Source organism: Equus asinus, chromosome 1 (genome assembly GCF_041296235.1).
Source record: "Equus asinus isolate D_3611 breed Donkey chromosome 1, EquAss-T2T_v2, whole genome shotgun sequence".
NCBI lineage: Eukaryota > Metazoa > Chordata > Mammalia > Perissodactyla > Equidae > Equus > Equus asinus.
The window spans coordinates 179,521,048-179,548,943 of record NC_091790.1 but is presented as its reverse complement, the minus strand read 5'-3'; the positions used below and the strand labels follow the sequence as shown (position 1 = coordinate 179,548,943).

General features: G+C 38.5%; 1 protein-coding gene across 1 annotated transcript; it reads right to left on the bottom strand.

Annotated features, from left to right (window-relative positions):
* Window positions 1–5,750: 5,750 nt before the first annotated feature.
* Window positions 5,751–14,628, bottom strand: LOC106829839 (hyaluronidase PH-20). Its single transcript, XM_014839164.3, has 3 exons — window positions 13,687–14,628; window positions 12,922–13,011; window positions 5,751–7,109 (listed from the first exon to the last, which is right to left on the bottom strand). The coding sequence occupies exons 1-3, from the start codon at window positions 14,626–14,628 to the stop codon at window positions 6,432–6,434; spliced, it is 1,710 nt and encodes a 569-aa protein (XP_014694650.3). The 3' UTR covers window positions 5,751–6,431.
* Between the last annotated feature and the right edge of the window lie 13,268 nt (window positions 14,629–27,896).

Here is a 27,896-nt window from a genome sequence, read left to right as displayed (position 1 = left end):
GGTATAGTGGTGTACAATGTGGTCACTACAAAATGTACTGATACGGACAGACACCCAAAATATATTATCTTGTGGGAAGAGCAAGTTATAGACAATTATGGGACACCATAGCCCTACTTGTGTTAAATATATTGTTAAGTTAATTAAACAAGGAGGTTATTAGACTGAGGTGGCTCTGATGCTGTGCTGACCTATATAAGCAAACCAAAATCTTAGCGGTAAATGCTCAAAGTTATGAAATCAAAATGCTAAGGACAATCAATCGTGAACAGCCAACCAGGCTGTAAGCTGTAGCCAATCAAATAATTTCCTTTCTTTGCTTCCGTACTTTCTCCGGACAAGTCTTCCCCCAGCTCCTGTCGGTGAAGCACTCCTAACCGCTTCTGGTTTGGCGCTGTCTGATTCAAATCGATTTTTGCTCAAATAAACTCTGAAAATTTTGACTATGTCTCAGTTTATCTTTTAACAATATACACACACCTTTGCTTCCATATTCCTAGGAAATGTTTGGAATTATATGCAAGAAACTATAACCTGGAGTTATCGCAGGTCGAAGGAGAAGGGAAGAAGATTTTTAGTTGTCCGCTGTGTAACTTTGTCTTATTTTACCATAAGCGGCAATGACTTTATAAGGATAAAAAAGATTTAAAAGCAACATAATATGAAAAACTATACAAGCGTTTCCACTTTTTAAAATGATTGGAGCTTAAAAATGTAAAATAATAATTTGAATCATTTCAATTACTTTAGCAGCTCCATCTCAAGTCAACTTTAAACAAAGTTTAGACATAAAGAAATAAGGTCTGTCACAAATAAGACTTTTTCCTCACAGGAAATTTAATGCCTCAGAGTTTACTTTAAGATCTTATTGACTTTTACCCCAACCTGCAAGTACATAGCCGACTGTGGATTTGGCACGTCCCAGACAGTCCCACCACTTTGTGGCTTCATCTGAGGCCAGGGGACAAGAAGGAGGAGGCAGTGACATTTGTGCAGGGCACCTCAAGTAGGGCATTCAAGTACAACCACTCCTGGCCTTTGCAAGGAGTTGAAGGCTAATTGTGTCTACATCAGATGTGCTTTTCAATCCTGTGCAAGTTAGGGTCTTCAATGGAATCAGAGACAGCAAAGAATTCGAGTTGTTTTCCCTTATCACTTCTCTCCTTTTGTTTTCTTCTCTCCCACCCACTCTCCCCAACCTCCTTCCTTTACTCTCTCTTTTATTGCAAGCAGAGAAGAAAAGAGAAATATCCAGGCTCTCAATTTTATTGATGGATTTTATCAATGGATCTTCGCCTTCAAATTCTTAACCACTCTTCTCAAATTTCAGTGTCATCAAAATGACAGTATCTTCTGTAGAATGATTGTGGTGAAACAATCCTGGCAGTTTTGCAAGTGAAACAGATAATGTGAGTCCTAGCGTTTTAAGCTGGGGAACACTGATAGGCAAGCTGCTGAGTGCTGAAATATGAAGCCTAAAGCCATGGTTGAGATTTGCAGTGTTGTCAAGTTCAAAGGAAACTGCCATTCACTAGGTATAGTAATTTAGAAAGATCCTTCCAAAAATGACCTTTCAATGAAAAACGCTCCTTTCAGAGTTAATTAGTCTAAAAAGCATACTTTAAAGAGGACATATTTGTTCATTTTAGCTTACATGTAAAGTTATAAATTCACTACAGGAGAAGTCATGGTGAGAAACAAAATGTTAAGAAAGGAAAGCATTTCTGAGTTCCCATTTGTTCTGTGCCAGAGTCTTCATTTATAAAGGTGACTGAGTGATGACACGGGAACACCAGGTTCAGGACAAGAAGCAGGAGCAGGAGCAAAGGGAGAGCCTAGGCCAGCAGCTTTTATAGGAGTTTCCTTGGGAAAAGGAAGGGGCAGGGCAGGCTGAACAGTTTCGGACTGGCTAGTTTGAATAATTTCAGCAGGCTTTGGGCTGTGAGGAGGAAAAATTCTTCCTCGACCCTCTTAGAGTTCTTGGCTGTGTCTGTAAATCAAACCGATAAAGAGATTAAGAGGATAAAAACATACAAATACACTTTATATAAGTTTTACGTGATACGAGAGTCTTCACGAAGAAATAAAGACCCAAAGAAACAGACCTGTGTGTTTTTATTCTGGGTGTGATGAGGAGCGAGTGGTAGTGTGGAAATATGATAGGTTAAGGAGTGAGAGGTGGGTGCAGTAAGCCAGGGGAAACAGCAAAGCCTGTGGGTTTGGATTCTTCTTGACATCTCTTGTCTTTGGAGATAAGGATGATCTTTTCCACCAGGTATGCACAGAGGCCACCTTTCACGGGAGGGTTTTACGGCCTGTTTCAGGGAAGAAGGGCAAGGTGGGAGGAGGTCAGAGTGATCTTCCTGCTTCTGCTGTTTTCTCAAATTCCTTCAGCTTAAAATAGCCAATAAGCTAAGGTGCCATATTTGGGGGTAGTGTGTACTGAACCCTATGAGGGCTATAAAGGTGGTCTCTAGTTGCCTGGTACCGGGCCCTGGGATGATTAAGGCCGAGGAATATTGCCTCCTGAGGTGTACAGGCCAGATGGAGGAGGGAGGGTTCTGTGTTGGTTAGTTTGCATATCAAATAGCTTGCCCTTTGCTGCCTCTAAGAATTGGTAGCCCTGGAAGGGGCAGTCTCTCCCCAGCTAGAAAGGTCTTTTTTAAGATGTCAAAACATCATACGATACAAAAAACTTAAAAACCATGATTAATACACCGTTACTTTGGACTCATCAGGCAGTAATTTAGGAGTGAGATTATTGGCGACAGGTACCCAAAGAAACAGAAGGGAGTGGTGGGGAGCACTTCCAAAATCAAAAATAATTTCAGATCAAGTGTTTCAGAATAAATATCCTCGTGGCAAAGGAAAAAAATGCATTCATCCATGGTAGTTAAGCAATTGAATTCGAAACATCAAATTCATTTTCAGTCGATCGCTCAATTATTGCTCAGTTCTACTCAACAGTAGACTTAATAGTCACGGCAACATTTTTTTCAACTTATCATTGAGCACCAATTGTGTGCCAGGAATCGTGCCATGTTATAGGATCTCGAACACACAGTGTCCCTTCACCAAGCTTCCCTGGGAGTGGGGCGGAAAGGATATGAGCTGGAAATCACGCTCCCATTGCAGTGGGAAGCCACACAGCAAGTCAATGTCCTCATGGTCCTCAAGTTTCCAGTCACAAAATAGTATGGCGCCTGACCGCCTCTTCTTGAGCAGTAGGTTAGACGCCGTCTACAGATCGTTATTACTTCTCTAGCAGCCAACTTCAAGGAAAATTCGAAAAATTTAATTTCTTTCATTATTACTTCCTTATCAAATAAAGGTCAGCAGTTTGGAAACATTTCTCATTTTACGGCCTTCTACATTTCACTTTGTCCTGTACGTTCCTATAGGCTGTCATTTTCCTGTTAGCCATTTTTGTGTTAGCACGATGTTTGCATATATTAAGAATCCAACAACTAATTTTCCTGAATGGATATATTTATCCAAAGTTCACTGCCAAGAGCTTTTTTGAAAAACAACATCTCAAGTCTTCATCACTTCTTTGTTTTGGTTTGGTTTTTTTCATTTTTTTGCTGAGGAAGCGCTGCCCTGAGCTAACACCTGTTGTCAATCTTCCTCTTTTTCGTATGTGGTTTGCCGCCACAGCATGGCCACTAAGGCATGGTGTAGGTATGTGCCTGGGAACCTAACCCGGGCTGCTGAAATAGAGCGTGCCAAACTTAACCACTAAGCCATGGCGCCAGCTCTTCATCACTCCTTAATGAATATTCTTAAATCATTTTTCCTGATGTCTTAGTGACTATCTCTTTTCTTCCAACAATATTGAATATAATTATACAATAAATCCAATAGTCTACTTTTTACCTATTGTCCTTTCAAATTCATTTTCAAAAATAAAAGCAGGTGTCTTCTCTAATAACTTTGGAGCTGAGTCCTCTGCTGTATCGGGGAGGCAGCTTTGGTATGACACTTGAGAGTTTAGGGTTGCAGTCTACACAACTAAATTAATTCCACGTCTTTTGAAGCTAAATTACTCAATTCTTTTAGCACTCTGTGTTTATTAATGAGATGAACAAGTGTTCTTATAGACCTTTAATTTTTACACTTTGTGTATGTGCCATATTCTATGGACAATTTCTGCTCACATGTCCATCAGCTCTATCAGTGCACAAGCTCCTAAGGAGAAAGGGACGCTATAGCATTCTCTTTGTACCACAAGTACAAGCATGATCCCTGGCAAAAATCCTTGATCTAGATGGAAATACAACTTTGCTCCTGTAAACCTAATCATATACAAAGTTGTATATCACATAAAATATTCCTGCCAAGTCTCTTTTTCTATTTGGTGGCCTCTTTTCCTACCGGGTTCATGGCCAAGTCTGCCATGGCAGAAGTCTACTGTTTTTACATTCCATCTAACGGCAGCAATACAGGCCCCTTCCCACACCCAATAAAAACATATCCACCCCCTTTTTCCCGCAGACATTTATCGTGTTATTTCTAAGGCCAAATGCTTTCCATGTATTATTCAATCCTCTCGAGAACTCTAAAAGGTATATATTTTTGCTGTTTTATTAGAATGGAAGCTGAGCCAGGTTAACTCTCTCGGGCTCACATAGCTAGCAAATATTGGAAGCTGAGATTTGCCCTTATACCGTCCAACTCTCAAATCCATGCCTTTTCCAATTCACCCTGCTGCCTCCATGCTTTCTAAGTCTTGATAACCTGACAGCCATTTGTGTATTCTAAAGAAACTAGTCCATACATAGCGTCCTTTCCAGATCATTATCAAATTATTTCTTTTTGTGGCTTACTTATGAAAACATGGCTTTGATAGTAGAATCATAATTAGAGTGGAGCACAAAGGACGGAGCTAAGGAAAAGGGCAGCATTGGTCCAAGAGGACCCGAACTGTGAAAAGTGGTTATGACAACTTCCATGCTTAAAATTCTCTAGTGGCTCCTCAGTGGCTTTTGTTTCTTCAACAAATATTTAGTGAGTACCTACTAAGTCTCGGATACTGTTCATCACACTGTGGATATAGCAGCAAGTAGAACAGACCAAACACCTGCTCTCATGATGTTTATGTTATAGTGAGGTGAGAGGGAGCAAAAAATACATAAATGTATCATGCTGTGATGTGTGTGCATGGAAAAAATAGGGCAAGTTAAGAGGTTTGGGAGTGTCTTTCTCATAAAGTCCAAACTTGTTAGTATGGTTTACAAAAGCTTCATCATGTGGCCATCATCTACTGTACACTGCTCTAATAACCATGCTCAGTGTTCCACCCCTTCTGTCTCATGCCTCCATGCTACCTAACTGCTAGTGAATCTCCAAGGCAAAGGACATAACATCTCTTTCATGTAACCCTTGAAATTCTTCTCTGACACCCCCAAATTCTCGTTTGTATGCCAGAACATGCTGAACTTCTCTCATAGCATTTATCACATACTATGTCGTAATGTTCCACTTTCAATGTTACACAACAAACTCACTGATGGCAAGAAACATGCTACGTCACCTTGAATCTGTGACCCTTAATACTGAGGCTGGGAGAGAATAAACCCTCAATAAATGCTATATGAAGGATATGAATGGATGCTTAGATGAAATAAGGCATTATAGGTACACAAGATCGTCAAATTTGACGATCAAAAGTGAAAAGAAAATTAGAATAGTTTATATATGAATTCTGAAGACATTAAACCACGTACAAAAGTTGACAGGATAATCGCTTTTTAAAGATTATCTTTTAATAAAACAGAACTTGAACAAACTATCAAGAGGAAATAACTAAAACCATTGTTCAGTGCTTGAGGCAGACTAGTACATTTAGGATATTACATTTTAAAAGATAAGATTTTTCACCTTAATATTTTCTTGACATCTTTATTACAAATTGAAAACTACTTATAAAGACATCCATTTGCAGTAAATTGGCATTATTCAAATGCTCACCTTCTCAGAAGAAAACTAGACCTCCAAGTGTTTTAGGCCTTACAATCATCGTTGATAGAACCAAGAATATAACACGTATCTCTTAGTTCTATATATACATTCCCAGTATGTGAAATACTTGCTGTAGACTCATGCCAGTTAGAAAATACAAAATTGGATATCATCTTACAAAACAAATTCTATACTATATTAAACAATCAAAATTCTACTTTGAGTTTCAAAAGCAAAATGTAGCATCACTGGATTTAGTAGTAACAGCGTCCTGACTACGATTTTGTAAAATTAAAGTGCTAGTCAGCATCCTTTGTTTATCAATCAATAATAATTTCAAGTTCAATTTGATCATGAAAGAGCAATTTTTGCTCAAAATACCAAAGTGCTATCTTAGCTACGAGTTTTGACTTACATTTCAAATATAAAACTTCCAGTGTATAGGTATTATCACTTGCCTAAAAAATAATTTAAGCTAGATAAATTATTAAATATAAAAATAGAAAAGATATCAAAACATAAACTATATAGACAGGAAATTTAATAAGCACTGAACTTGTACTCGAAGGGGTTGTCTTAATTATCTTGTTTTGAATACATAAACGACTGGAGGTATTTTTTCGGTAAACACTCTGACGGCCCCCTTGGGCATTGTTGGAGATAGTTTGCCCGGAACACCTGACTTTGGAACACCCCTTGGGATGTTTCCCATGTACACATGGAGACACCGTGGCAGGTGGTGTAGAGGATGAAGGGCCAGGAGGTTGATCACCGGGTTTTGAGTTTAAAAAGCCATCTATACAAATATCGTTAGTAACACATACATTGACAGCACCAATGTTTTTTATATTATCTCTCTCTTCACAACTGGTGTTGGCATAACAGGTGCAATAGAATTTTTGGGGAAATTGCTGCAGGTCTTCGAGTGTGAGTTGCCCATGTATTGTGTATTTTCCATTTTCCCCAGTTTGAATAGCAAAATTTTTTGGGTTCAGGTGAAGATAGTCACTTGAATTCCAATGTTTCCTTGTACACACTCCTTTCTCCTGGCAAAGCACTTGGCTACACATTTTGGCTGCTAGGGTGACGTTGATAATGTAAGGATTCAGTGTGGTCTTCATGCGATTGTCTAAGGCCGTGCAAGTTTGCTGTAAAATTATAAGAAGGTCAGAATATCAAGGTCCAAGTTAGTTTACATGTGAATTAATTCACTGCAATAAGCAATTTCTAAGGAAACTCGAAAAAATAGACCCAACAAGAGGTAGGAAATATTTTATCTTTTTTACCTTAACAAGAAAGATTATTCCAACTCTTTTTTGTAGCATTCGTAAGTTTCACATGCCTTTTCATGTCACTGAATAAATGAAGAGTTGAGGCTTAACATACCCTAGCTTTGGTCTTCCTCAGTAATCCAGAAACTAATGGAGAGGGGTGCAGGATCATACACCAGTTAGAGCATAGGCTCATGGATCCATCTGCCCTAATTGGAGTCCCAGTTCCATTAATGACCAGCTGTGTGAACTTGGGAATCTCTCAAGCTTTCTAAGTCTTAGTTTCCTATCTATGTAACCTTGGGCAAATTAATTAACCTGGCTATGCTTCAGCTTCATCACCTGTAAAATAAAGATAATTGTAGCACCTACCTCATAAGGTTGTTGTGAAGATGAAAAGATACTAAGTATATAAAAGTGCTTAGCCCAGGGCCCACCACATCATTGGTTAGCCCTCAAGAAATTATAAATAAATGTAGTAAGTATCGCATTTGTCACACAAGTTTAAACAGCATTGGAAAGAGTGGTTTCTAAATTGCTAGCTCAGAACAACTAAATAGGGTCAACTGAGTATACTTTATATTAAATGTTATGTATAGTTCAAAGTATGGTTATGACAATTCTTTTACCAATATGCTTATTCGGCAGAGTACGAGTGATGAGTAACTAAAATGATTCATCTTGAGACTGGTACATTCTAAAACTGGGACATTGTCCTTTCAAAAACATAGAAGACAGTCACTTTCTTTCATGATCAGCAGTTCCGTTGAGTGAGCTGGCTGTGCTAGTCCTTCAGCTGACCAACAGACGCGGTGGTGGGAGATCAGCAGGAAAGTTGAGGAATCTTGGCAGCTTCCAGTTGAATCTATTTCTTGTTACCTTCCTTGAGATGATGTCACTGATGGTAGGCAGAATAATGGCCTTCCAAGGATGTCCACACTCTAATCCCTGGAACCTAGAACTATGTTATCTTACTTGGTAAAAAGGACTTTACAGGTATGGTTAAGGGTATGGACCATGAGATGGAAAGATTATGCTGAATTAATATGTATGGGTTCAATCTAATGACATGAGACCTTAGAAATGTAGAAACTTTTCCAACAGGGATAAAAACAAAATTAAATGGAAGGACGACAAATCAAAAGGTAAGGGAGACTCAACCCAGCATTGCTGGCTTTGAAGATACAGGAGTGAGTCATGAGCTAAAGAATGCAGGGGCCTCTAGAAGCTGGAAATGACCCTTAGCCACAGCCTGCCAGAAAATAAAGATCTCGTTGCCACAATCACAAGGAAATGAATCCTGCTGACCACCCAAATGAGCAAGTGAGGATCCTCCCCTAGAAAGGAATGTAACCCTACCAACACCCTGATCTTAGCCCATTGAAACCCATGTTGGACTTCTGACCCACAGAACTGTAAGATAATAAATTTCTCTTGTTTAAATCACTGTTCGCTGTAATTTTTATGGCAATGATAGAAAACCTCTTCTCAACCCTCAAATACCTTTGCATAGTTTTTAGAATAAAATTCAACCTCTCTCAACTTGCATGCAGCCTGATGTGGCGCAGTCCTTCCTTCCTCTCGTACGGTCCTCCCTCACCACTCCGCCTTAGACATACTAGTTGTTTCCCCAGCATGGCCAGTTCACTTCAAACTGCACTAACTGTTCCCTCTGCTTGGAATGCTCTTTCCACTAATTTTTAACGTGATTGACTCTGTCTTGTCTTTCAGATCACATCTTTAGTTAGACAATACCCTTCTCAGACACTTTTCCTGTCTATTGTCTCACAGCTCTCCATTTTAATTTTCTGCATAGCGCTTATCACATAAAATATTTTTCTTGTTTATGTATAACTTCTATCCCTCCAACTTTAATATAAGCTCCATGAGTGCAGGGTCTCTGTCCATATTCTTCAACACTGAATCCCCAGTGCCGAGTATATATGAGAATTCATAACAAGCTCAGATGACATTGCAGTTGTTCATAGAAATAGGGGTTAGGCAAAAAGAAGAGTAAAAGGATGAGAATAGTTTGAGAATCATTAGCCTACATAAGGCAGGGTCTTTGGAAAGATGTAAAACTAACTTTCTAGGGGCTGGCCCAATGGCATAGTGGTTGGGTTTGCATGCTCTGCTTTGGTGGCCTGGGGTTCACAGGTTCAATCTGGGGTGTGGACCTGGCACTGCTTGTCAAGCCATGCTGTGGCAGCATCCCACATAAGACAGAGAAAGATTGGCACAGATTTTAGCCCAGCACAGCTGTCAGCTCAGGTCCAATCTTCCTCACAAAAATAAAACAAAATAAAAGTGGCTCTCTAAAGGATAAGGCCTGGGTTATAGCATTTGTCAATATCCATGGTGTGAATACTCCTACCATGGACAATTTTAAGCCACCAACCTGACATCACTTAATGCAGAATTGGGAATCAAGTACCCCACCATTACACAGGATGGTAGCATGGTATGGAGCAGCACACCATTATATAGTATTTCCACTTATATAGACACCATAGATGTAAATGACCTAACAGTATGGATAATAGTAAAATGAAGTAAATAAGTGATATATTTTGAGTACTTATTACTATTTTTAACAATTTATTTTATTCTAAGTTTTTATAATTTAATTCTTAATAATGGCTGTGTTTTACAACCAGTTCATAAAATTTCTGAATATTTAACAGTCAGGTCTCATGAGCTGGGGCCAGTAGGAGCTGGCTCTGTCACACTCCTGGATCTAATAAAATGGAATAGAACAAAATGGTTTGCTTACATTTGATAACAATTGTTTTAAGTCAATTCCAGTCATTGCAAGTAAATCTGCAATTACCAGTTTCTCAAGCTGTCAATGAATCAGAGGAAACAGGATAAATAATCCGTGACTCAATTGATTACAAATGACATAGAAAAAAGTGGAAGGAATGCCAGAACGAGCATTCAAAATCATAAGTTGGGAAAGGTGGCAGAAACTTTAGAAAAGAATCCACAAGGCAGTGTCATTAAGTAGAAAATAGTCATATTAAAGTTGATGGACTGTCCCCGTATGAATAATATGGAAGTCATGGTAGAAGAATGTGAATCTAAGATTAAAGTGCAATAAAAAAACAAGTGTGACAATTAAATAGTATGTCACGTTATCCTACTAATTGGGAAATGCCTGATTCATTCTCATCACAGTAAGGGTGGAGTTCTCAGTTCTTTAAAAAAAAAAGGGAACTATTGTGGAGAACGTATAAATGGTTCCATCATAGAATTAATAAGACTCTTGAGAAAGGAGTTTATAGATTTGAGAAAACAACTAATGAAAATTGGAAATCTACTTAGAAGTATAATTTTTAAATAATTTTCTGACATATGAAAGATTTTGTTAAAGAACATACGCTTTTCTCTAAACTCATATTTTCTGTTATTTCTCTTTATTAGTGATTAAACCAGAGACAATAGAATTATATCAAATAGGTAGAAGGGCCTAGACTACTTTGAAAGAATGTCTCAAAGGTGACTGCTGTTAAGTACTTTTATAAATGAAGTAAAAATATGGCTAGTCTATCTGAAAGGAAAAAGATCAAAAACTGTCTTTTGATCTTAGAGTATAAAGTCTCTTTGCTATAGACCCTAGGATCAGACCCCTGGGCCATGAGCTTCATTAGACATTCTCCATGGCGCATACGTCACTAGTAATTCCACATCCATCAGAGAAGGAAAAGCTCAGCTCCAATTCAGCAGTGCCCATGTGACAGCTTTACTCTTGAAAAGGAGTGAAGAGGTGAGGGACAAAGGCCTGATACAGAGAATTAAACAAGGATGAAAAGAAAGGAAGAGAGAAAAGGGTTAGATCATGATAGTGAAAGGATTTTGAGCTAAAGAAAAGGTGTTAGCAGAAAAGGAATAAAATTCATTCTATATAGAACAAAATAAACATTTTTTCCTAATAAAACAAGTATTATTTAAAAATTTTACTTGAAATAGACACTACTAAATCTAACCTGTGGAGGACAAAAAGAAAGGTTTCTTTTCCTCTCCCTTAGGGAAGCTTTGAACAATTTAGTAGGATTTTCCAAAACCAACTCCCAATTGCCTAGGCAGCTCCCTCTCCCAGCCCTTTTTCCTCCCTGCCCCGTCAAACCACTCCCCCTAAAATCTTTGCCAGCTCCGTGGCAACTACTTCAAGCTAAAAGCCTCGGAATTATTTTAATCACTTCTCTTATCCAACCTACTCACCCAACCCCTCAGCCCATCCTCTAGTTCTGCTGTCGTATTATATTCAAAATCCAAATACATGCTGGCCCCTGTGGTCCAAGCCATCAACAGCCTCCTCTCCCTGCTCCTGCTCTCTTCTCTGTAAGATCTATTCTCAATTCAACTACGTAGCTCTTCTGAAATGTTCTTCAGAAATTACCACTCTTCTCCTTAAACCTTCTAGTGGCTTTCCATCTCAGAGTAAAAGCCCCCTCATGGACTACGAAGCCCTACCTCTGACCCTCTGCTATCTTACTGACCACACGTCTTACCGCTATCTTCCTTGCCCAGGCATTCCAGTCAAACCTCTCCCTCTTTCTTCAAAAGCTCATTCCAGCCTCAAGGCCACTGCAACTGCCATCTACATGTGTCCAGAGATTTGGTCCCTTATTTCCATCAGGTCTGTGCTCCAACAGCGCCCCACCAGAGGCCTTCTATGACTACCCCATGTAAGATAGCACCATTCCATCACTCTCCATTTCTGCCTACACTGCCTCACTGCTCTTCATTGCAGTTATCACTACCTGACATATCATACCTGTTTATGTTGTGTTTCCACTTACAAGAATGTAGCTCTATGGTGAAGGGACTTTTCGTTCAACGCTATGTTTCTAGTACCTAAACAACTCCCTAGCACTTAATCATAACAGGCGTTCAATAAGCCAAGGGTTAGCAAACTTTCTGTAAAGTAACAGATTAGTAGATATTTCGGGGTTTTGGATAACACATTCTCTGCTGTAACTACTCAATTATTTCCTTGTAGTGTAAAAGCAGGCTTAGGCATCTAAACGAATGAGCATGACTATGTTCCGATAAAACTTTACTGATAGATGCTGAAATTTAAATTCTACATAATTTTCAAGTGTTATGAAATACCATTCTTCTTTATTTTTCATCCATTTGAAAATGTAAAAAGTCATTCTTAGACCATGGAGCTGTACAAAAACAAGCAGTAGGTCAGATCTGGCCCATGGCCAGCATTTGCTGGCTCCTGTACTAAACAGTCATGGAGACTAAATGACTAAATTAATACATAAGATAAGCGCTTAATGAACAGTAATTGAATGAAAGGAAGGATGAATGAATGAATATTGACTAGCTGGAGCTCTTTTGAGAAGAGACACAGCACAGTGTAGCAGAAAAAACACCAAACACCGATTCAGAAAACTGAGATTGTAATCCTGTCTTTGCTACTCACTAGCCACATAGGCTAGAGAATTTCAATTAATCTAACTGAATTTCTGTTTCCTCACTGGAAAACAGGTACAATATTTTCTGCCTTACAACATAACCACACAAACGATAGTTTAATTCAGCCAGTATTAATTGAGTACCTATCAGTCTGTGCCAAGCACAGCAATTATTTTATTATTCAATACCACAACAATCCTCATTGTTAAAACATTAAAAGTAGAAATGTTCTCATCCATTTCCTATCAATTCAACTTACCATACTGCTGCTTAAATCGAAGGTTCCCCAGAATATAGTTCCTGAGACTCCTAGAGCAATATTTTCACCAATTGTATTCACAAAGTCATCCTGGCAAATGTGATAGCAGGAGTTAATAGATAACAACTCAATGAAATGTTACACTTAGGACAGTAACACCAAGCTAAGCATGCTGACGCAACAACAATAGTTTAAATATTTCCCCACTATTTATTTCTATCTTTTACATAGTCACTGCCGTACTATGACAAAAATAGATTTCTACTATTATTTTCTCTTTTTTATTTATTTATTTATTTTTATTTTTTAAAGCATAGGGGTGTTTTTTCTTTTTTTTTTTCCAGATATACATCTTAATATATTTCGAATTCTGTGAGGATTACATCATGTTCACCACCCAAAAACTAATGATAGTTCATCCCCTCACATGTGAGCCTGATCACCTCTTTTGCTCTCCCCCCTTATTATTATTTTAATTACCTCTATTGACAAGAGAGCATTCCCACGAAAGAAAAAAAAAAGGGAACTGAGTTAACACTTTTTCAATACTGCCTAATTCTCCATGGTTGCTAAGATATTATATGATGACATTAAAAGTGAAGTATATTCTTATTTTGCATTCATATAGTGATGCAGAACTACCTGTGTGCATATTTCTGAAGGATACTGAAAACTAAATTTCATTCCTTTCAAACATGATGTTAAATTCCCCTAAACACCATTTGTAGACACTCTTTCATAGGCTTTATGCCTTGATTCACTTACCTGAGAAAGATATTCTGAAGGCTTATCAGAAAAAACTAGGCGTGTATATGTAAAGATGGGAACTGGACTTTCAGCACTGGGAACTTTAGAAACTCGAATGGCTTCCTGAACACGATTCCTGACAAAGAGTGCAGCTAGTGGAGAAGACTTTAATTTGCTATTCAAGTGAATGGCTGGGTAAAGGGCAGTGCTTTCGTTCCACAACCAGTCAAGTCCATCGTTTCTTCTCTTTTCTATATCATAGCAACTTCCATTGTAATCAGATCCTTTATAATGATTGTAACACTCAGGGAAAAGATAAAAACCCCATAAGTGATTTGGCTTAAGTGATTTTCCAAGTTTTAAAGTCTCTAGCATGAAACTCTTTCCTGCCTTTTCAAACATTGTTTTGGCTGTTTTGGTGGCCTCGGTGAGGTTAAGTTGTGCATTTTCTTCCTGAACCAGCAAAATAGATTGCTGCCTGTAAATATCTTTAGCTTGCCAGTTTCTTACCCAGGTAGGCCTCCACTCTTCCCAGTCAATGACAGCCAAGCCCACGTGGTCTGTTGGAATGTAATAGGAAATGTCAGCCTTAGCTTTCTCCAAATGACCTGGTAAGGATGCCGACTGGGGGAGTCCTCCATTCACAAGTTTGCCTGTCTTTGCTTCTATATAAGGATAGTAGCCAAGTCTATCACTATAAAATAACGTAATATTTTGTCCTGTGACATTTACTCGGGGGCTTCCTACTAAAGAGAAGAGGCTCAGATCTAGTGACACATTAAACTTCTCAGCACAAACGTCAGTTGGGGCATTCCAGGTCCAGAGATAAGGAGTATTTGGGAAGATAGGGGGTGCTCTGAAATCCACAGTCAAGCAACACGGAATCAAAAGGAACATGAACACCACCTGTGATGTTCCACTGGACCCAACAAAGCCATGCTGGATCCTTAGCACTCCCATTGCAAAGAGTAATGACTATGAAAATCACTTATTTCTTCCTACACACTTTTTTTATCCAATACTTGATGCAAGATATAAGCACAGAAGAGAGAGGGTCGAACGAAGCCACTCTGATGGATAAAGAGGTATAACGATGATTTACATTTAAATATTATTCTTCGTTGTATTCCAGGAATGTTTTGCAAGTTGCTTCATCTATAACCGAAAAAAGAAGAAATAGAGAATGTATTGTTACACTACATTTCTGTATCAGAGATTGTAAGCTTTACGAAGTTCTCAACTTTACGTGTAGGCAGTTTAATTCAATCTTTTCCTTTCTTTTTCTTTGGGGAGGAAGATGGGCTCTGAGCTAACATCTGTTGCCAATCTTCCTTTTTTTGCTTGAGGAAGATTATTGCTGAGCTAACCTCTGTACCAATCTTCCTCTATCTTATGTGGGACATCGCCGCAGTGTGGCTTGAAAAGCAGTTGTAGGTCTGCACCTGGGATCCGAACCCTCCAACCTCAGGCAACTGCAGCGAAGCATGTGAACTGAACCACTACACCACCAGGCTGGCCCCAGTTTAATTCAATTTGTGAAGAGGGAGGACCTCCTCCTATGTTTGAATCAATACAATTATCTCCTCCTGTATATGATACAAATTCTATAGCAGCTCACGTTTGTCTCATCTTCCCAAATCATTCGTGAGCCTGCAGAGAGGTGAATGCAGCTATTTGTTCGTTTTGCCTTCTCAGTTGTGCAGAATGCTGTACCAAGCAATGCCTTCCCAAAAGCCTGTTGAAAGAAAATAAAGTCCAAGTCAAACCTCTCGTTCTTCTTTGCTATTTCTTGAAAGCCCACTCTCTAGTGGTCTGCTAAATATTGAAAACAGCAATCTCATAGAATTGTAAAGTTTTACCTTTTTTGTGAAGGAGAACAGGGAGAGGCGGAAGTAAAAGTCAACTTCTGCCTGAGGTAATAAGTCAAAAGTTTGCTTGAAACTATTAAATCAACTAAAATCTCCTACCAAAGGACAAGTCTGAGCGCTCTTTGGAACCCTGCTCAGTCATAGCTTAAAGTAGTGTACTCTCATGTCTAAAGTTAATAAAATATTTTACTAATTTACATCTTCCACTAAGAGGATTGGTTCTGGCCTAGCTTAATAAAAGCAATATTTGAATTTTGGTATTATATAGTCTTTGAGAAGTGATATTGTGCTATCATTCTGATTGTCACAAAGTGAAGAGTTATGGCACATTTTATGGTACAATAAAATGGTCTGAGCCAAGGATAAGAAATTAAGCTATGTCTTATTTAACATTGGTATTTGTAAAAATTACCTACAAGAAGACATATTTAAACATTCTGTGATTCCAGGAGGAAACAAGAACCTCTTTTTAGTTAGATTAGTAGTTTATTGCTATGTAAAGGTACATGGCATTGGGCCATTCTTCCCAGGAAAGTGTATCCTTACCATAGCAAATTACCTAAAGATTTTTATAGTTTAAGCCCTAATAAATTTCCTTACACAGCACCTAGAAAATCTTCACCTAAAGTAATATTGGAAGAAAAAATGAATTCCTTTCAACTACCAGTTACTGATAGCAATGCCTGAATGGCAGAGAGTGGGAGAAGTAAATGGAATAAAGAAAGGATTAGATTTCCTTATGTCTCAGGGAAGAATGTTCAGCTTATTGAAAAAGTTAACATTCAAATCTAATTTCCACATGATCATTTTATCAAGAAAAACATGGGGTAGAATGAGCCTATTGGGAAGATCTCTACCCACAGACCTCTTCAAAAAAGAATGGATACTTCTATCCTTGAAAATTGTGAATTTAAATTTTTCTAACTTAAAAAGTAATAAGACTGTTGACATACAAAGGATAGACCCTCTGATGGGTTAAAAAGTATCCCCCAAAATTCATTTCTACCCTGAACCTCAGAGCATGACCTTATTTGGAAATAGAGTCTTTGCACATATAACTAGCTAACTTTCTTGAGATGAAAACATCCTAGATTTAGAGTAGGCCCTAAATCCGATGGCTGGTATCCTTATAAGAAGAGGAGAGAATGCAAAGACATAGAGATGCAGGAAAGAAGGCCATGTGGCTATCGAGGCAGAAATTGAAGTGATACAGCTACAAACCAAGGAATGCCAACGATTGCCAGAAGCCACCAGAAGCTAGGAAAACACAAGAAAAAGTTCTTCCCTGGTGTCTTGAGGGGGAACACGGCCCTGCCAACACCTTAGTTTAAAACTTCTAGCCTTCAGAACTGTGAGAAAATAAATTTCTGTTGTTTTCAAGATTTTATTTTTCCTTTTTCTCCCCCAAGCCCCCAGGTACACAGTTGTATATTTTAGTTGTGGGTCCGTCTAGTTGCGGCGTGTGGGATGCTGCCTCAGCATGGCTTGATGAGCGGTGCCATGTCCGTGCCCAGGATTCGAACCAGTGAAACCCTGGGCCGCCGAATCAGAGCACAAGAACTTAACCACTCGGCCACGGGCTGGCCCCAAATTTCTGTTGTTTTAAACCACCAAGTTTGTGGTAATTTGTTCCAGCAGCCCTAGGAAACTCATTATAATCACCAAGGGTAAAAGAAAGGATTATAGTTCCTACAAGTCTCTTTTCTTTCCACAAACCAGTTTCAACTTCAGGAGAAAGACTGGTATACCTGTAGGCATTATAATGTAACTCTTACCCAACCCTGAGAACACCAAACTAGTGACAGAGCCTGAACCAGAACCCACATCTTCCAGACTCATTCTATGGAATAGAGCCTTCTTGGGGACTTCAGGGTTTAAGGAGAAAAGGCAAATTCTCCAACCCATGGGCCACCTAATGCTTATCAATATAACCTCCTCAAACATCACTGTTTCACACAAAACGAGACAGTTGGTATATGTGTGAGCCAAGGCCATGGACAGAGTCAAAAGGACACCAGGCCAGGAAGACTTGCTTGAACTTGAAATTGAAAGCAGGTTTGAGTCCCAGAGGCAAGGGTTCTAAAGGAATTTAATTTCTCTAGGCAAAGAGACAGACAGCTGAGAGACTGAGTAAGTGTTAGTATATAAGTGAGGGGGAAAAAAGAAGAGAGGAGACAGAAACATTTTCAGGTCTAAAGTACAAAGGCAAGATCCAGAAATCATAGATCATAGCTTTATGACTAAAGTCAAAGAATTAAATCAATTCCTTTCAGACCATCAGCAGAACCTTAGGGATTCTCAACATTCACTTCTGAGACCCAGTTAGAGGAAGTAGCATAAGCCCAGACCATCATGAGTAGCGAAGACTATATTTGGGCTGGCTGTTATCTTAATTTCCCTGAGCACCTCTCAATCCTCTTGGGTCTTATTGTCTAAAGATATTTAAGCCAGTCAATCATTCATCCAACATTCATTGAACCTCTAGAATTTGTCAAGTACTGGGGAAGCACGGTAATTTTTTTTTAAAAAAGGAAGACAGTATACACTTGTGAACATGTATAAGAAATTCAAACATTGATAGCCAGAAGTGAAGAGCACAGTAATGGTGTTTTAGGATATGCCGAAAGCACCATGAGCACCAACACCCAAGACACCTGAGTAGACGAGATGTGGCTCCAGGCAGAGAATGATACTTAAGTTGGAGAGACCCAAGTAGGAGTGGGGGCTGGGGATAGAGGCCAGGATTGGACACAGAGAAGAATAGATCCGGTGATGTAGTAGGTAATCCATTATGGGAGAAGTTGGAGGAGCTGAAAAGGAAAGATAACGTGGGCAATGAGGAGACTCAGATTCCGTACCAGGAATTCTGTTTGCAGCCCTTAGGCAGGCAACGTGTGTGAGACTATAGCAAAAGTCAAATCTCATGTCCTGTCCTAAAAATAGATCCGCCATTTTGCTGGAGGTATTTGGAATGGTGCCACATCTTCTAATTTTTACTATGTCAGTTATCCAAATGTGGGCATATCAATTTTAAATATGGAAAAAATCTCCATACATTTAAATGTTGGCACTGTTCTAACATCGTGAGGGGAAAACAAAAGAAAATTTCATCTAACAGGGGTTGGGGCTGTCGATCAGGGATACCAGGCCCAAAAGACTATGTTGTTAGGATAGTGACATGATCAAATTTGTTTCAGAATGATTATTATAACCACTCTATACAAGACACAATTAAAGAGGGACAAAGTAGAAGTTGTGTAAATAAATAGAAGAGTAGAAGAGTGACAGTGCCGGGAAGAGGACAAGATTTGACAGCCATTGGTCACCAAATGCATTTGAAAGAATAAGGAAGGGGGTAACTTATGACTCCTAGGTTTCTGGCTTGAACAGCTAGATGGAACCAAAGTACATCAAAAAGACAACCACTCACCTCTTTCTTGATACCCATAATTCTCCATTTGTAAGAAGAATAGTTAAAACCGTAATAGTAGCTGTAACGATGAAGATAATGGATGTGAAATTTTTTCAAAAAAGTAGAATATCGGGGGCTGGCCCCGTGGCCGAGTGGTTAAGTTCGCGCGCTCCGCTGCAGGTGGCCCAGTGTTTCGTTGGTTCGAATCCTGGGTGCGGACATGGCACTGCTCATCAAACCACGCTGAGGCAGCGTCCCACATGCCACAACTAGAAGAACCCACAACGAAGAATAGACAACTATGTACCGGGGGCTTTGGGGAGAAAAAGGAAAAAATAAAATCTTTAAAAAAAAAAAATAAAAAAACAAAAAAGTAAAATATCCTAGACACTTGAAATAAACATAAAAAATTGTTTTTAAGATGTCATTATATGTACCATTCAGATTTGCTTCCAAATAATTGGGCAGGGTGGGGGGTGGGGAAGGTGGCATGGCACCTGTGGAGGAAGGGGACAATTTGAGTTTAGGTGAAAAAGATTGGCCATGAGTTAATAATTATAGAAACTGGGTGATGAATACATGGAGGTCATTTCTTCTACGTTTGTGTATGTGTAAATAGAAGGAGATTAGAACATTCCACCCCAAAATATGCCACTTTGGCATATTGGTTATTTTGAGCCTAAGGCACTTGAAAAACAGCAGATGCAGAAAGGTCTCTCTGACCTCTCCCTTTCTACCAAAAAGCAGGACATAAAATTTCCCCTGAGAAAGATGCCCTTTCAGTACCAGGAAAAGAACGTTCTTATCTCTGGAGGTGGGGAAATCACCCCAAGATAATACCCTTGTCTTCTGTGAATTTCCCCCATATATTTCCTCATCACTTTCCCACAATTTACCACCCCTAGTTCACAACCCTTTTTCTTTTGTCACGCCTCCAGAATATATAATTCTTTTTTTTTTCTTTTGGTGAGGAAGCCTGGCCCTGAGCTAACATGTGTTGCCAATCGTCCTCTTTTTGCTTGAAGAAGACTGTTGCTGAGCTAATATCCATGGCAATCCTTCTCTATTTTATATGTGGGATGCCTCCACAGCATGGCTTGATGAGCAGTGTGTAGGTCCACAACCAGGATCCAAACCCACGAACCCTGGGCCACCAAAACAGAGCACATGAACTTAACCACTACACCACCAGGCAGTCCCTGGAATTTATCATTCTTTGTTGAAATGGTATATAAGCTTTCAGGCCTGTCTGTTTCTTTGGGTCTTCATTTATTTTCTATAAAGTCTCCCACACCGTGTAAAAATATTAACACTAAATAAACTTTTTTATGCTTTTCTCCTGTCAATCTATCTTTGGTCAGTTTAATTTTCAAGCCCAGCCACAGAACCAGAGAGAGTAAAGGAAAAGTCTTATCTTCCCCACAGAATTTTACATGGTAAAGTTCATTTGTTTTTAATGTTCCACTCAATGTGAGAAAATATTCTTATCTCAACAAGTACCATTTTGATGATGTGGCTTCAACAAAATTCCACTGAACAAGAAATCCTTTTACAGCAGATGTGTTCACAAATCCCCAACATTTAGCCATGAAAGGTGTTGTCATTTTGGCATATAGTTATTGAACTCAGGTTTCTGACTCCGAAGTATACATCCAACTGCTAGCCAATGATCTCTAAACTTTTTTGAGCACATCTGATAAAGCATATTCATTTATAAATATATACATGTGTAAATGTGTCAAAATTTATATTAGCAGTAAAGTTTATCTTATTTTAATTCTTAAACTAATAAAACAAAAATAAATGTAAGAAATTAAATCAACCTTAAAGCGTTGGCACCACCTCCTTTTTCTATCTATTTCCACGAAGTTTAAATGCAGTTTAAAAAATCAAAAAATAACGTCTGGTAAGCCCCGTGTCTTGTATGAGTAAAAAAAATTCAAAAATGAAAATGGTGGCAAAGTCATTAGAATCCTCTTGTTTTAGGACATCTGCTAGTGAAATATCATAAGATAAACAATTCAAAAAATTCTGAATTATGTTTACTTGTCCGAATCTTGTAGATATGATTCTTGCATTAGGTTTCTGGAATACATAACTTAAAGTCTCTTACGTATCTAAAAATCTAAATTTGGGGGGCTCACTTCTCAACTCCATTTCAACTATTTTATCCTTTGACTTTTTTTCTCCATGTGAAACTTCTTCTCAGCTCAATGGACAATGCCTAACGGGAACACAATAAATCAGTTCCGTGCTTAGAGAATGAAATTTTTTCTAAAACTATTTTCCTTTGGAAGCACACTAATATATACTGTTTAACTTCCTAAATCATGTGAGAATATTTTGATTTATTAATGATAATAAGAAATATCTGGAGAAATCTAAATCTAAAAGAAATGATTTTTTTTTAATTCTGTTCAATCATAAAGAAGAGCAATAGGACCGAAGAACATCAGTGAGATCAAAGAATCATTGAGTATATTTCAGAGAATTCACATTTTATTGAATTTGCTAAGGAAAGGTGAATCCACTAAGTAAAAGATACTGGTTTTTATGTATTTATTGTATATATATATATATATATATATATATACATTTTTTTGATGAAACAAACTATCTCTTCTTTAGTGTACATCTGTGGACAAAGCCTTAGGGCACGGAATTGGGGGCAGACCTAGAGGTTAGCATCTAAAATAGCATCTTCCTTTTATTTAGAGCCTCTAATAGAGGATTTTACACAAGAACCTCAACTCCCTAGAAAATCTTATCTGACTGAAGTCCCCATAATTAACATCTGACCTTCTCTCTCCACTAATATGTATAAGGTCTGTACTCAATCATATCTATTGATCCCTTTGCAAATGTCCTCCTTGCTCATTGTCTGGATAACTTCTTCTTAAAGCACTTCTGCTAAGTTTTTGAAATCCCCCCAACCCCTAACAATGATACTTACTAGAAACCCTTTCACAGTTCGGGCACCCAACTCATCTTCAGTAGTGGCAAGGCAAGAAGGCTGTAGATTTAATGTCTTCCTAGAGCATTGGCAAGTCATAACACCCTTTAAAAAAAATTCTTTTATCTCAAAATAGACTTAAAATCTCAAGATCTGAATACATCCAAAATCCTATTTAAATTAAACTTATTCCTGTTGTAAAGGAATTTTATCAACAGAACACATGCTAACTAAATCCTTTGAACCGGGAATCCCTTGTTTGAGGCTTAGTCTAAAATTATTTTGTAATAAAACTATATAGGTAGGAATAGATATTCTCTACTATGTATTGTACCATCTATGAAATGGGAAAATGTGAAAAACAACTTCAATACCTAATGCTGATATAATGACTTAAATAAATACAGTATTTCAGCCTGAGGGAATTTATGCAGATAACAGAGCTAGTTATAAAGATAATTAAGCAACATGTAAAGATGTTTGCCTAAAATAATAAGGAACAGTGTAGGGGAGGAAGAAATTTTCCTCTAACCTTCTAGATTCTTCTGGCTGGCCTAAGAATTAAATTCACATGAGAAAGATTAATAGGAGAAAATCAAATTTAATTGCATATGTATGGGAATGCCACATACATGAGAGGTTCCGAGACAGAAAAGTAAAATGAGGTATTTATGCCATCTTGAGCCAAGGAATAGAATAGGGGCCTGGGGCTTCTGAGGAGAGTAGGATAATTCACAGGAGGAAAGAAGAGCAGATGTTCAGTAATTAGATTTTTCTTTTTTTTTTGGCTAAGGAAGATTGACCTTGAGCTAACATCTGTTGCCAAACATCTTCTATTTTGTATGTGAGCCACCACCACAGCATGGCCACTGATAGACGAGTGGTGCAGGTCTGCACCTGGGAACCGAACCCGGGCTGCTGAAGTAGAATATTTCGAACTTAACTGCTAGGCCACCGGGGCTGGCCTAGTAGTAATTAGATTTTTGCTTTATCATACAGATAGTTCATAAAAAGTTATTGCTGGTAATAATTCTTATTATGGGAAAGGCCTCCAATTTAAATTCTTTAAGGGCGAGGTAAAAGTGTCTTGAGCCTGCTGGGTCTTGATTGCCTTTAGTTCAAAATATTCCACGTGTCAAAATGATACATCTTGAGGAGGCCTGTTCCGAACCCCTTTAGTAGGGGCCAACTGACTCCTTGCCTTGATACTACTAAAGACAGGCAGTTTTTGAGATATACCAAAACGTGTCAATCGAGGCCAGCCCCATGGTGTAGTGGTTAAGCCCAGCATGCTCCGCTTCAGCAGCCTGGGTTCATGGATTCAGATCCCACATGCAGACCAACACCACTCATCAAGCCATGCTGTGGCAGTGACCCACATACAAAATAGAAAAAGACTGGCACAGACATTAGCCCTGAGACAATCTTCCTCAAGCAAAAAAAAAAGAGGGAGATTGGCAACAGATGTTAGCTCAAAGTGAATCTTCCTTGAAATGAAAATGAAATGAAAAAAAAAAAATGTTAAGCACATGCTTACAGAATAGAAGAAAATCCAGAAATGTGAAAAATATTCCTATTTCCTGAGGGTCCATTATATATTTTGCTCTTCTAATTTCTTTTCATTCAACTACCAGTTTCTCAAATTAAAAATGGGAGCAAAATCAAATTTAATCCTAGAAATTTGTTTGCCAGAACAGATTTGAAGCTCAGCTTCTCTTCATTGGGGAAGGAAAAACAACCATCCGCCTCCTTACTTCTTATTCACTAGGATGCTTGTTCAAGGGGTTCTTGTTTTAGTTTTTGGAAGAGGAGTGGTGATCGAGATTTTTGAGGTAAGGAAAAGAGAGTCATAGACAGAAAAAGCTGAACCAAAGAGCTAACTAAGTTTCTTGGCTTATTTCTTCTCTCTTCTTTTCCACAACAAATGCTTTATTTCCACAACAAACACTTTATTTCTAGAAAATCATAATTAACAGATAAAGAAGTCACTCATGGGACTGTCTCCAGAATCCACTCTTTTTTTTTTTTGTTTTTTTTGAGGAAGATTAGCCCTGACCTAACTACTGCCAATCCTCCTCTTTTCACTGAGGAAGACTGGCCCTGAGATATCCATGTCCATCCTCCTCTACTTTATATGTGGGACGCCTACCACAGCATGGCTTTTGCCAAGCAGTGCCAAGTCCACACCCAGGATCCAAACCAGTGAACCCCTGACCGCCAAGAAGCGGAACGTACGAACTTAACCCCTGTGCCATGGGACCGGCCCCATAGAATCCCCTCTTAATATTCCTATTTCCTGTGAAAAATCTCTGTGTATATCACCTCAGTGGAATTAAGAATTGAATTTAGATAAAATCCTCTTACCCTTAAAATTGTTATAGATTTTGAATATAAATTATTGTTACAAATATAAAGGTGAGAATTCAGAAATATGGACAAATATTGATAAAGCCAAGATTGTAACTTTGGTGAAAGTCAGATGAGGGTGCTTTAAATGTGACCAGAATATAACTTTACTGAAGGGAGGGGGGGAGGGGCAAGGGAGAGAGTCCCAAGTTTAAGATGTCATTCCCATGGCACCTCCTCAGGAAGCCTCAGGATACTTTGGGAATCGTTCTTTAATATGAAATGTAAAAAGCAAAATTCCAAGTGAGCAGAAGGCCCACCCAAATTTACCGCCCTGAGGCCCTGTACACTAATCCCCTTAGGTAGTGGGTGTATCATTCTCAGAGTACTTAGTTTATCATTTCAATCCAAACACTGACTTCTGCCTCCAGTTACAAGGCACAGTCAATCCAAGCTGAGTTCTGAGCAAACTTTTAAAGTAAGAGACCAGCATAATTTCCCCAAGGGAGAAAAATCCAGGTGCAAGTTTCTTCTCTTAAAGGAAAAATTTAAATACATTTTCAGGAAAGAAAGGACCCTTCAAGCAAGATGTTTTTCTAGGAAATTTCTTGTTAAGCTGTGATATTTTATAAATAACTTGGCGAGAAATAGATATGGTAAATTTAACTCAACAAGAGAAGTTAATACCATTTTTGGTGGCATTCCATCAACTCCTTTTTCCTTTCCCTCTTCTTTTATTGTTATTATCATTATTATCCCCCTCCCTTGGTTTCTTCTCCTTTTTCTTTTCTTTTAAAGATTGGCACCTGAGCTAACATCTGTTGCCAATCTTTTTTTTTCTTCTTCTTCTTCTTCCCAAAGTTCCCCAGTACATAGTTGTATATTCTAGTTGTGGGTCCTTCTGGTTGTGCCATGTGGGATGCCGCCTCAACATGGCCTGATGAGCAGTGCCATGTCTACCCCCAGGATCTGAACTCTACTTTGAATTTCAGTAAACTTAAAATCATGGTTCATGGTGATGCTTTAAAATGAAGATGTCCAAACAGAAAACGAAGAGTAGCATCCTGAAGCCACAGAGTTCAAACATGACTCAGAAGTTGGAGCCAAGCATGAGGCACCAACACACCCGGATATGACTGAAACTAAGTAATTGAATAATTGAATAAAGTCCTGAAGAGTCTCTGAATTCCAGAGGCTAATTAAAAAAGCAATAGCTTTGCTAGTGATGCTGTCTACATGCCACTGGTCAAACTCCAGGCTGAGCTCAGTGATGCCTGACTTGCAGGCAACCCAACATTGCACCATCATAAACACAGGACCAGTCCTAGTTCTGTAATGGCAGTGGCTCAGCTGCCTAGCACGAATAGGCAAAAGGGCTTAGTACCAATCAAGTCAAAGTTTAAGAGGAAGAACAAACACCTCTGTTATCACCAGTGCCTTGAATAATGAAGTTCACAAAAGTATAATAGTATATAACACGGGCTATGAGTTTGCAATTGGTCTTCTATTAGCAATAACCAATGTTTCTCTTTGCTTGACTTTTGGTTTTTATTTCTCTGAATTGTCAAAGTCATAGTTACTAAATCTTCTACATACGGGATTATAGCAAAGATCCAAATGGCGACCACAGTCTAACACAAACAGAAAACACCTATCTGTTCCTGAACTTCCTTTGTCTACAGGCAATAGGGACTCAATCGCATCAAATATAATAAACACATTTAATAATGCTGAAGATAAATGCTATTTAAAAAAAATATGAGCTTAGTTTCAAAAGATAATAACAACACGTTTCTTCTTGTTTTTTTTTCTTTTTTGAGAAGATTAGCCCTGAGCTAACATCTGTGCCCATCTTCCTCTACTTTATATGTGGGACACCTGCCACAGCATGGCTTGATAAGCTGTGCATAGGTCCGTGCCCGGAATCTGAACTGCTGAACCCCTGGCTGCAAAAGCAGAACACATGAATCTAACCATTATGCCACCGGGCCAGCCCAGGCATTTCTTCTCTTATCTATTTAAGATATCTGGAGCCTATAGAGATAATGGAGCACTTATGATGCAGGTTGAATTTTTCCTTAAACTAAAGGACTGGTTCAAAAATCTTGTCAGTTTTAAGTGTTTAATATTTAACTTCCTAAAAAGCCATGTTCTGCAGTCTACCTTAAGAATGTACATTTTGTGAAAGCAAAACTATGGCTGAAGTCTCAAGCAATCAAACGTCTTCCCAGCATATTCATCTTTTTCTCCACTTCTAAGGAATGCGTGGCAACTCAGTCTAGGCCAGCTTTTCAGACAGGATCTAAAGAAAAATAAAACCCAAATCTTTCATTATCCGCATGAAAATTCCTATTCTTTTGAGGAACAAGAGTTTTATGATGGCAGGTTCTCATCATTCCGCTGGGATCCTGCCTTGTACCTCTGGTATAAATCTCTTTGCCCTAGATTTATTCTAGTCTCTATTTGGAGTCTAGAGATATATCTCTCAGTCACGGTTCCCCCTGTGCAGCCTTTCCAAACAGATCTGACTATTGAAGTGTTCATCTCTGATTGCCACCAAGGCTATTTTAAAGGTATCAAGGCTCTCAAAAAATTGTACTTATTTCTTAGCACTACTCACAGTTTATGTTCAAATTTGAAACATGTCTGTCTCCCTCCCTAGACTCTAAGCTCACAGTTGTGTTCCCAATTCCCAGTACTGTGCCTGGCACACAGTAGGAGATCCATAAGTACTTAATCCAGTGGGTGAAGGAGTGAACTGTCTATCCATCAGTTAATTCCTTGATCAAATTATTTCTTCCTTTTTTCCACTTTCACTAGATTACTTTTAGTTTCCTGCCATTCTCCCAAAGCACAAGTTCATGTATCGCATTAAACCCAATTTGTCCTATCTTAAACATTAACAAGATGAAGAGTTGAGAAGGTAACAATTATCAACCTTCAGTAACAATAGCTACTTTTAACCTTACCTTGTTATATGGAAAGTAAGATGTATCTCAGAGGTTACAATTAGCAGGGACTTAAAAAATCTCTAATTCTAATCTCATCTAATTCTCTCAACTGCCTCCAACTGCCACCATTCTCTCTAGCTAATGGTGTAATAGAGTCCGAGATTAGAATACTTGTGCCACAGCAGCACTGGAAACATTTATTGGTGTCTCCCTTTACAAGATCTTTTCGTCTCCTCTTCTTAAATTCACTTTTAACCTTTTTATTCTGTCTTAACTGAGTCTTCCATCTCATGGCTCCAACTCATGGCTAAAGGGATTAAGGAGCCCAGATCCAGAAAAGGACAGAGGCTTTATTTCCATTTTTAACTCTATTATGCAACAGCTGGAGGATTCAAATTATTCATTCTTCAGATATCACTTAACTCTTTAAAAATGTATTCGTAATACTTAGATCAGTCTAATTCCTGAGGATGCTGGGATGATGTGTGAAATGATAACCACGAAATATTTTTCACAAGAAGCTCTGTAAATCTGAAGTACGGTATTATTTCCCCCAGACTCTCTATATTATTAAATCTTACTTATTATAGTCCATTTACCCCAAACTATAAGAAAAGCAGCTGTATTAAGGTGTGGAGAGAATTGTTTTTGACCTACAGGAGCCATAAAAGCCAAGATATGTAATTTGATTAAGGACA

What these genes read in the sequence shown, in the direction of transcription:
- LOC106829839 (XM_014839164.3), bottom strand. Translation starts at nt 14,628, where the DNA reads ATGGGAGTGCTAAGGATCCAGCATGGCTTTGTTGGGTCCAGTGGAACA. An exon ending in CTTCAGAATATCTTTCTCAG is followed by an intron (nt 13,012 to 13,686) that starts GTAAGTGAATCA and finishes CACATTTGCCAG; the next exon opens with GATGACTTTGTGAATACAAT. An exon ending in TCGATTTAAGCAGCAGTATG is followed by an intron (nt 7,110 to 12,921) that starts GTAAGTTGAATT and finishes ATAATTTTACAG; the next exon opens with CAAACTTGCACGGCCTTAGA.